The 12,513-nt window shown below is 30.1% G+C and overlaps 1 protein-coding gene across 1 annotated transcript in view; it reads right to left on the reverse strand.

The window, feature by feature from the left end:
* The window catches only part of LOC143235141 (synaptogenesis protein syg-2-like), a 123,620-nt gene that overhangs the window by 35,485 nt on the left and 75,622 nt on the right, over positions 1-12,513 (reverse strand). Inside the window, exon 3 of the mRNA XM_076473001.1 lies at positions 10,709-10,844. Coding sequence (XP_076329116.1) covers positions 10,709-10,844 — 136 coding nt within the window. The remainder of the gene's footprint in view (positions 1-10,708; positions 10,845-12,513) is intronic.

Genomic DNA, 12,513 nt, shown 5'->3' on the forward strand with positions numbered 1-12,513 from the left:
TATACATGAAAACAGTTTAATATTACAAACTCATATATATTATATTATTATACATAAAAACAGTTTAATATTACAAACTCATATATATTATATTATTATACATGAAAATAATTTGATATTACAAACTCATATATATTATATTATTATACATGAAAATAGTTTAATATTACAAACTGATATATATTATATTATTATACATGAAAATAGTTTAATATTACAAACTCATATATATTATATTATTATACATGAAAACAGTTTAATATTACAAACTCATATATATTATATTATTATACATAAAAAAAAGTTTAATATTACAAACTGATATATATTATATCATTATACATGAAAACAGTTTAATATTACAAACTCATATATATTATATTATTATACATGAAAACAGTTTAATATTACAAACTCATATATATTATATTATTATACATGAAAATAGTTAAATATTACAAACTCATATATATTATATTATTATACATGAAAACAGTTTATTATTACAAACTCATATATATTATACTATTATACATGAAAACAGTTTAATATTACAAACATATATACAAACTGATATATATTATATTATTATACATGAAAACAGTTTAATATTACAAACTGATATATATTATATTATTATACATGAAAACAGTTTAATATTACAAACTGATATATATTATATTATTATACATGAAAATAGTTTAATATTACAAACTCATATATATTATATTATTATATGTAAACAGTTTAATATTACAAACTGATATATATTATATGAACATATAAGGAAACAGTTTAATATTACAAACTGATATATATTATATGAACATATAAGGAAACAGTTTAATATTACAAACTGATATATATTATATTATTATATGTAAAAACAGTTTAATATTAGAAACTGATATATATTATATTATTATATGTAAAAACAGTTTAATATTACAAACTCATATATATTATATTATTATACATGAAAACAGTTTAATATTACAAACTCATATATATTATATTATTATACATAAAAACAGTTTAATATTACAAACTGATATATATTATATCATTATACATGAAAACAGTTTAATATTACAAACTCATATATATTATATTATTATACATGAAAATAGTTTAATATTACAAACTCATATATATTATATAATTATACATGAAAACAGTTTAATATTACAAACTCATATATATTATACTATTATACATGAAAACAGTTTAATATTACAAACTGATATATATTATATTATTATACATGAAAACAGTTTAATATTACAAACTGATATATATTATATTATTATACATGAAAACAGTTTAATATTACAAACTGATATATATTATATTATTATACATGAAAATAGTTTAATATTACAAACTCATATATATTATATTATTATACATGAAAACAGTTTAATATTACAAACTGATATATATTATATTATTATATGTAAAAACAGTTTAATATTAGAAACTGATATATATTATATTATTATATGTAAAAACAGTTTAATATTACAAACTCATATATATTATATTATTATACATGAAAACAGTTTAATATTAGAAACTGATATATATTATATTATTATACATGAAAACACTTTAATATTACCAATTGATATATATTATATAATTATATATGAAAACAGTTTAATATTACCAATTGATATATATTATATAATTATATATGAAAGCAGTTTAATATTATAAAGTGATATATATTATTTTATTATACATGAAAACAGTTTAATATTAGAAACTCATATATATTATATTATTATATATGAAAATGTTTAATATTATAAACTGATATATATTATATCATCGTATGTGAAAACAGTTTAATATTATAAACTGATATATATTATATCATCGTATGTGAAAACAGTTTAATATTAAAAACTGATATGTGTTATATTATTATATATGGAACAGTTTAATATTACAAACTGATCTATGTTATATTATTATATGTAAAACAGTTTAATATTACCAATTGATATATATTATATAATTTTATATGAAAACAGTTTAATATTACCAATTGATATATATTATATAATTATATATGAAAACAGTTTAATATTATAAAGTGATATATATTATTTTATTATACATGAAAACAGTTTAATGTTACAAACTGATGTATATTATATTATTATATATAAAACAGTTTAATAATAAAAACTGATATATATTATATTATTATATATGAAAACAGTTTAATATTACAAACTCATATATATTATATTATACATGAAAACAGTTTAATATTACAAACTCATATATATTATATTATTATACATGAAAAGAGTTTAATATTACAAACTGATATATATTATATTATTATACATGAAAACAGTTTAATAATAAAAACTGATATATATTATATTATTATATGTGAAAACAGTTTAATATTGAAAACTGATATATATTATATTATTATATGTAAACAGTTTAATATTACAAACTGATATATATTATATGAACATATAAGGAAACAGTTTAATATTACAAACTGATATATATTATATGAACATATAAGGAAACAGTTTAATATTACAAACTGATATATATTATATGAACATATAAGGAAACAGTTTAATATTACAAACTGATATATATTATATGAACATATAAAGAAACATATTAATATTACAAATGCTTATCGATACTGCTTTTGTACAGTTTTAAATTACTTGAAACTTTTTCATGTTGTCTCAGTAAGTAAAGGTACTGGCATGGTCAGGTGATTAAGGCACTGGACTCGTAATCCAAGGGTCACGGGTTAGAATCCCCGTCACATTCAAAATGCTCGCCCTTTCAGCCGTGGGGCGTTATAATGTGACGGTCAATCCAACTATTCGTTGGTAAAAGACTACCCAAGAGTTGGCGGTGAGTGGTGATAACTAGCTGCCTTCCTTCTAGTCTTACACTGCTAAATTAGGGATGGCTAGCGCAGATAGCCCTGGTGTAACTTTACGAGAAATGCAAACCAAACCGAACTTTCTTCAAAGAAAGTTATTTGGAGGGCAGGCTGCTAGTAATGTTAATAAGGAATAAAATCGAATCGGAAGCCCCAAGTTTGTTGTTGCTGGGGCACAAAAATATGAATAATTAAATAACGAAAAATAGGTTTCATATGTTAATTTACGATAATTCTGCCTAAAACGGTTTCAAGTGCCATGGCTATTGAATATTTTCTTCTGTTACTAATTATACAATACTTTCCGATAGGATACTTAGTACTAGGATAATATTTGGTGTACTAATTATTCTTTTGTTTAGATAGTTATGAACTATTCTATCAATAACAAAATTGGGTAATTTATTCTTACATAAAAACCGTATATTGTTATTGAGATATTCATGTAACACTTCATATGGACGAGATATTTCATAAACACGTTATTTTTTCTTGTTCCTGGACAGAAAGTGTTATTTCCCAGTTACTTATGCCTAAAGTTAATGGAAAAGACCTATTTTTCTCTTCAAACTTTGCTTTTGTGACCTGGGAGCGTATAATGAAAACATGGTGGGAGATTATATTTGGGGGCTGTACGTGAAAGTGACTTACATTACAGACGCAAATCTCGAAAAACTACTCACTTCTAGACATTTTTGTATAACTTTAGTATAAATACGTGTAAATCTTGATTCATATGTTGTTTTATTCAGACCTTATATAAATGAAAATGTGCATATTTGCCCGTTTTTACATAGAAAATAGGTTAATTTCTGAATTTAATTATCCAGGTCACAAAAGTAAAGTTTGAAGGGAATAATGGCAATTTTCTGTACTTTTACAACATCAGAAATTAAGAAATGACCCATACTATCCAGGAACACAATTTGTGTTACACAATGTTAAGAAATGACACATACTATCCAGGAACACAATTTGTGTTACACAGTGTTAAGAAATGACACATACTATCCAGGAACACAATTTGTGTTACACAGTGTTAAGAAATGACACATACTATCCAGGAACACAATTTGTGTTACACAGTGTTAAGAAATAACACATACTATCCAAGAATACAATTTGTGTTACATAGTGTTATAACACATACTATCCAGTAACACAATTTGTGTTACACAGTGTTATTAAACTCTTTCTTTATAAATTTTACGCAAACCACAAAACTTTCCCGGAACACTATTGGATGTTCTTATGATCAAACACTGTCTTTTATTATTTATCTTCATTTCTTCTATTCACTTTTATAAGTGGGATCATATTGTAATTTCATTAATTTAATAGAATCATTTGAGCTCAGCTGTCTTTTAGCGATCATTATTGTTATTACAAAGATATTTCCAATATCAGACTTAGAGGTTAAAATATGTTATTTTTTATAACTCTTTTTAAAGTTGTAAATTATTTACGACTTACGTTAATGAATTTTTATTATTCATGGCAGTAAAAATACAACTTATAGATTGACCAACTGACGGGGAAGTAAGTTCAAAATCTTTAATGTCTACAGTCTATGCGTCAAAAAATAGTTGGTTCATTTAAATTACTTATCACAGTTGCGAAAAACAAGTGTATAAGGTTAGAGGTAGAAGGGTTGAACCATAGAAAGACTGGGTATACATGAGCCTTCGAAACGTCTCTCTTCCACATGAAATGTGTTCGCAAGTATATATATCATAAGGAAGATATCTGTATCAGAGCTGAGCCTATTTACGAACAGTTAGTGATAGCGTAACACAATAAATTCAGGCCGTATCGACATGAACAATTTGATTAACCATATTGCACTCGTCAATACAAAGTCTCGATCATCTGATTGGGCAGTGCTTCCAATTATAGATTTATGGTTGGGCGGATGAATATGTCATAACCATTCCCGAGAGGGAACAGACTTAGAAAGTGATTGTTTGTTTGTTTGTTTTGGAATTTCGCACAAAGCTACTCAAGGGCTATCTGCGCTAGCCGTCCCTAATTTAGTAGTGTAAGACTAGAGGGAAGGCAGCTAGTCATCACCACCCACCGCCAACTCTTGGGCTACTCTTTTACCAACGAATAGTGGGATTGACCGTCACATTATACGCTCCCACGGCTGGGAGGGCGAGCATGTTTAGCGCGACGCGGGCGCGAACCCGCGACCCTCGGATTACGAGTCACACGCTATACGCACTTGGCCAAGAAAGTGATTGTTTAACAACGAAAATTTAAAAACAAGCACTACTTTCGTGTTCCCAAAGAAAAGTAAACACACACATAATAAAAAACGTAGAATAATAGCAAGAAAACCTGAAGTAAACACATAATCCTGAAGACAATAAATGTTAAATAAACCATAAATAAACACTCGAAGTTTTTGAACAGCTTAGAGAAAACAATTTCAACTTTTCAGCATAAGATCAAAGAATGATGATTTTCCAGTAAATGTGATTTATTTACAATATTTACTGTATACAGTTATTCCTTCTTTGTGAAGAACTATTTTTAGCAGCGTCGTAACACATTCTCGTAACCTTAAAATCATGTCTGTTTTCCTCTATGTTTGACCGTACCATGTGTTTTTCAGACATAAGGATTCTGTACTATCTCTGATACGGTATTATAATTTAGTTGTTTTAATTCTACAGCCACAATAGTCTCACGTAAACACAGCAACATTAAAGGTATTGAGATGACACAGATAATCAATATTTGACACTTTGACTGAATGTTTAATTCACGTTAAAATTGTTTTCTTTGAGATATAAGGTTTTTAAAAAACAAAACCAAAATACAAGTAAGCGAATGGCAACCGTTATACCAACGTGATTTTCATTTTACTTTTTTGTAAGGTAAATTTGTATCTCGTCTTATCTGTATGTTTATGTTTAAAGCGATTTGGTTGAGAGAATTTTATAACTAGTAGGAACGTAAACATAAGATGTGATCTTGTAGGAACTACAGAAGAAAAATAGAAAAAAAATGAGCTTCCTAAAGGTTTTACAACATCTGGTTTGACGAGCTAGTTTGAACTAATGTATATTATAACTTAAGTAACTCACTGAATAAAATTAGTTAATTAATGTATTCTTAAGGAAATGTAAGTAACGCCCTTTAAAACCAAACAAAAATCAGTTACACTGTCTTCTGATCAGACAGGATTATACTGTTTTTATTTATTTTGTTTTTATGTTACGTTTTGCCATTTATAAATACAAACAGTATATTTATATATAAGTACAAACAGTATATTTATATATAAGTACAAACAGTATATTTATATATAAGTACAAACAGTACATTTATATATAAGTACAAACAGTATATTTATATATAATTTTCACATAACGGTTGATTATTTTAACGATAACTGAATAACATCAACCATAATGTCGTAAAATGGTCAAATTAAAACAGATTATTTTTACATTTCTGAACATATTTGTGAAAAGAACACTGTTAACACAGGAAAGTAGCTCTGTTCCTAACAGTATGCAAGAGCAAGGCTCTTTGAAAGAGGCATGATATTTATTGTTTATCTAGCGAGATCGCTGTTCCAAAGACAGTTTACTCAGTTGGCTATTAGGCTATTACTAATTGGCTATTACTCAGTTGGCTATTAGGCTATTACTAATTGGCTATTACTCAGTTGGCTATTACTTATTGGCTATTACTCAGTTGGCTATTAAGCTATTACTAATTGGCTATTAGGCTATTGCTAATTGGCTACTACTCAGTTGGTTATTACTTATTGGCTATTACTCAGTTGGCTATTAGGCTATTACTAATTGGCTATTACTCAGTTGCCTATTAGGCCACTACTAATTGGCTATTACTCAGTTGGCTATTAGGCTATTACTAATTGGCTATTACTCAGTTGTCTATTAGGCTATTACTAATTGGCTATTACTCAGTTGGCTATTAGGCTATTACTAATTGGCTATTACTCAGTTGGCTATTAGGCTATTACTAATTGGCTATTATTCAGTTGGCTATTAGGCTATTACTAATTGGCTATTACTCAGTTAGCTACTAGGCTATGACTAATTGGCTATTACTCAGTTGGCTATTAGGCTATTACTAATTGGCCATTACTCAGTTGGCTATTAGGCTATTACTAATTGGCTACTACTCAGTTGGCTATTAGGCTATTACTAATTGGCTACTACTCAGTTGGCTATTAGGCTATTACTAATTGACTACTACTCAGTTGGCTATTAGGCAATTACTAATTGGCTATTACTCAGTTGGCTATTAGGCTATTACTAATTGGCTATTACTCAGTTGGCTATTAGGCTATTACTAATTGGCTATTAGTCAGTTGGCTATTAGGCTATTACTAATTGGCTATTAGGCTATTACTAATTGGCTATTACTCAGTTGGCTATTAGGCTATTACTAATTGGCTATTAGGCTATTAGTAATTGGTTATTACTCAGTTGGCTATTAGGCTATTACTAATTGGCTATTACTCAGTTGGCTATTAAGCTATTACTAATTGGCTATTACTCAGTTGGCTATTAGGCTATTACTAATTGGCTATTACTCAGTTGGTTATTACTTATTGGCTATTACTCAGTTGGCTATTAGGCTATTACTAATTGGCTATTACTCAGTTGCCTATTAGGCCACTACTAATTGGCTATTACTCAGTTGGCTATTAGGCTATTACTAATTGGCTATTACTCAGTTGGCTATTAGGCTATTACTAATTGGCTATTACTCAGTTGGCTATTAGCCTATTACTAATTGGCTACTACTCAGTTGGCTATTAGGCTATTATTAATTGGCTATTACTCTGTTGGCTATTAGGCTATTGCTAATTGGCTATTACTCAGTTGGCTATTAGGCTATTACTAATTGGCTATTACTCAGTTGGCTATTAGGCTATTACTAATTGACTATTACTCAGTTGGCTATTAGGCAATTACTAATTGGCTATTACTCAGTTGGCTATTAGGCTATTACTTATTGGCTATTACTCAGTTGGCTATTAGGCTATTACTAATTGGCTATTACTCAGTTGGCTATTAGGCTATTACTCAGCTGGCTATTAGTCTATTACTAATTGGCTATTACTCAGTTGGCTATTAGGCTATTACTAATTGGCTATTACTCAGTTGGCTATTAGGCTATTACTAATTGGCTATTAGTCAGTTGGCTATTAGGCTATTACTAATTGACTATTAGGCTATTACTAATTAGCTATTACTCAGTTGGCTATTAGGCTATTACTAATTGGCTATTACTCAGTTGGCTATTAGGCTATTAGTAATTGGTTATTACTCAGTTGGCTATTAGGCTATTACTAATTGGCTATTACTAATTGGCTATTACTCAGTAAGCTATTAGGCTATTACTAACTGGCTATTACTCAGTTGACTATTGGGACTCTTAACATCAACACTTATCAATAGGGTCAAATAGAAAGTGAAAACGACTTTCACTGTTATTATCAATAGGGTCAAATAGAAAGTGAAAACGACTTTCACTGTTAAAAACGGTGTCTACCATCTGCTGGTGAGTGATCGAGAGAAAAAGACGAGGGTAATCCAAGAGGCGTGAGTTCGAATCCCTGTCGCACCAAACATACTCGCCTTTCAGCCGTGGGCGCGTTATAATGTTACGGTCAATCCCAGTATTCGCTGGTGAAAGAGTAGCCCAAGAGTTGGCAGTGAGTTGTGATGACTAGTTGCTTTCCCTCTAGTGTTACACTGCTAAATTAGGGACGGGTAGCGCAGATAGCACTTGTGTAGCTTTGTGCGAAATTAAAAAACAAACAAACAAAATATTAACTTTACATAATGTCGTATTGACCTCTCGAATCATCTGTTGATATCCTTGTTGTATTGCAAACTGTACTCGTAACCGTAACCGGATGTGCTATAATAAAAAAAAGGTTTTCCAGCATCATATTTAGTCTATGTCATTCTTCGTCCAGTGTACAGTATATAATCACGAAATAGTTGTCTGGCCTGATATCAGATAAGGTTGTCTGACCGGATATTAGATAAGGTTGTAATATAGTGACGAACAGAGATAATGAATGAAGCTTCCATTTTCATCCGAAATATAAAAAAGAAACTCAGGCTGTTACATGATATATTACAAATGTTTGTTAGTTTCTAGTTCAGCACATAGTTGCATAAAAAGCTGTCTGTGCTCTGTCTACCACGGTTATCGAAACTCGGTTTCTAGTATCGTTAGTCCGTAAACATACCGCTGTGTCACTGGGGGCGTTCAAGCTGGAAAATCATATTTATATCTTATTTTGTTTATTTCAAAACAGCAAAATTAATGACATAGTATTTTATTTGAAATCGGTACAGTGTTTGTCTATAAATATGTTAAATAATAAAATAATTTTGTTTGTTTGTTTGTTTTAATTTCGCGCAAAGCTACACGAGGGCTATCTGCGCTAGCCGTTTTTCATTTAGCTATATAAGACTAGAGGGAAGGCTGCTAGTCATCACTACCCACCGCCCACTCTTGGGCTACTCTTTTACCAACGAATAGTAGGATTGGCTGTCATATTATAACGTCCCCACTGGCTGAAAGGGTGAGCATGTTTGGTGTGACGAGGATTCGAACCCGCGACCCTCAGATTACGAGTCGAACGCCTTAACCTACCTGGCTATGCAGGGCCCTAAAATATATTTTTTTTAAAGATAGAGAAACATAGCCTCGTTAAAACAACATGGTGTTTACATAACGCAGCATTACGGAATATATCAACACTAACATATCGCTATGCCACTGGAAGTCTATTGCTATTGTAGCGCTACGGATATTTTCACTGAAGCAATTTGTTTTAATTTCAATTTGTTGAACATTTCACTTTGTTATGAAAGTAGGTGTAATAAACATTGATTAGGGTTAAAAGAGGTGAGAAAGCGGCCGCCATTTGTTCAGTCTATAACAAACTAACGAATTGTAAATCTTTAAACAAGTAGAAAGCTATTAGAGGAAGCATCTAACTGTTGCTTCAGCTGCATGATAGACCATACATGACCAGGTGGTTAAGGCATTGAATTTGCATTCTAAGAGTCTCGGGTTCGAATCTCCGTCACACCAAACATATTCACCTTTTCAGCCGTGGAGGCGTTATAATGTGACGGTCAATCTCACTATTCATTGGTAAAAGAGTAGCCCAAGGGTTGGCAGTGAGTTGTGATGACTAGTTGCTTTCCCTCTAGTGTTACACTGCTAAATTATGGACGGCTAGCAAAGATAACCGTTGTGTAGTTTCACGCGAAATTAAAAAAAAAACAAAAAATTATCAGCTGCATTGATATAATAAAAACCCATGTAATTTGAAAACGTTATAATTAAAATAGGTGTAGAAAAATAGAAAGGAACAGAGTTTTACAGCAAGAATTTGGGAAAAATACACATAAGTCAAGAGTTAAACGGAAAAAAACAACAACAGGATACCTGAAGGAGAGATCGAATAAACAGATGGAAAGAGAACGAATATATACAAAATACTTTTGTTTAGAAACAAAACCTTATTCTAAATCTGTATTATATTAATATACATTATTTTAGTTTGTATAACACGATGATTTAATTTGTGATAGAAAATGTAGCACAATATTAAAAATGTGGTCTCAGAGGTGGGTGATACGCAACATCATTTGAAGAGACGCGTGCTTTAAAGACGATGTGTAAGTAACTTTTAATAGTTTTTAATTATTTATATTATCATTAGGGTATTCTGTTATTTCCAAAACGGTGTCTTACCATAAACACTTAGTTTCCTTTCAGCTCGTTCTGTTTGGAAAGATGGCGCTTCGGCTGATATTTCACAACGATAGATTCCTTCCGAGTCCAAGTCTGTGCGAGTTAATGATATGTGATTCTCCCCAGAGTTATTCAGCTGAAAGTGAAATTAATATCGTATTTTAAATGCACATGAAATTAACCCCTTTAAGCCTAAAACAACATAACCGATAGGTTCTTCTTAAAACATTATTATTATCACTACATTACGTCATAGGGACAATATTAACTGTGAACACAATATATATTGTAACATGATTTATCTCTCGCTTTCGGCTTAAGTGTATAGGATAATTTTCTTACATTTCCGTATTTCATAATAGAAAACAGTGTAACATTTAGAACATTTGAACACGAAAAACGTCAAGATAACATGATTAAAACTGCACAACATCCAAACACTGTTTAATAGATATTATTAACTGTACTTGTTATAACGTAATACACTAAATATCATCCTAAGAAAAGTGTGGGGTTTCTTATATCGGGCTATCTGCTGAGTTCATCTAGGGGAATCGACCCCCCCCAAGAACAGCTAAATTTTCAAATCATCAAAAGCTTTTACTGTTTTGCTTTTAAAGGAATTTGTAACTGGATTTTCTTATTACTGTTGATTTCGTAGTTCAAACGAACCTAATGGGCTATCTGCACTCTGTCCATCTAGGGCAGTCGAATCTCCTACTCTAGTATAAATGTCCCCCTCTAGTGCATCGGTAAGTCCACGGATTTACAATGCTAAAATTAGGGGTTTGATTCTCCTCGATGGACTTAGCAGATAGCTCGATGTGGCTTTGCTGTAAGAAAACACACAGACATACTTATTAGTATAAATCTGTAAACTTAATGCTGACCCACAGGGAAGCGCTGCTTTGGTGTGTGCGTGTGTTTTTCGTATAACAAAACCACATCAAGCTATCTGCTGAGCCCACCGAGGGGAATCGAACCCCTGATTTTAGCGTTGTAAATCCGTAGACTTACCGCTGTACTAGCTTAAAAAACAAAAACAACAAGAACAAAAAATATCTGAATCTTTGAACGTTTAGAAATAAGCTAAACGTTTCTGAAACCGGTTTGAGAGTAAGTCTGCAAACAGCTCTAACAGCGAGGGAACTCAAATAATTAAACAGCGCTAATGATTTTAAACAAAAACAGTATATTTAATTAACTATTCTGATTACAAGGTTCATGTTTAACAGTTCTGATCTGATTAGATGTTAATAATACTATTTGGTAGCACGTTTTTTAATTTACAAACAATAATTTCATTTATTTTTTTAGTGAACAAAACGTATGAAATGTTAGCTTTACTTAGTGACTAATTTAGAAATGCAAGTAATTTCATCTAATGCAGATACGTAAACTGATTAGAAGCATGATTTATGTGCACAGAAAATAACAGACGGCAATGAAATATATAGCTGTGGATGTGAAATAACCCCTGTACTACAGTAACGTAAAGTAACAGTCTAAACGTTTCTCTTTATGGAGAGAAAGAGTGTTAAACTTTAATCATGTAGGTCAACAGGTCAAAAGTCGTGAGGTGTTAATATTTTCTAACAAATATAAATAACAACATTGAAAGGTATAAATGACCGAACGGCTTAATAAATTCGAAATACACAAGGTTGTATAAAATAATAAATAACACCGTCTTCCAAGAAAATGTAGAATAATTTATATCATGAAATCCAATCTATTCGTAAAATATTGAATTAAAGTTTTTATAGTGACGTTCTGTTTTGCTTTTAAATTAATATAGCATTCTC

This window comes from Tachypleus tridentatus, chromosome 12, assembly GCF_004210375.1.
Source record: "Tachypleus tridentatus isolate NWPU-2018 chromosome 12, ASM421037v1, whole genome shotgun sequence".
Lineage (NCBI taxonomy): Eukaryota > Metazoa > Arthropoda > Merostomata > Xiphosura > Limulidae > Tachypleus > Tachypleus tridentatus.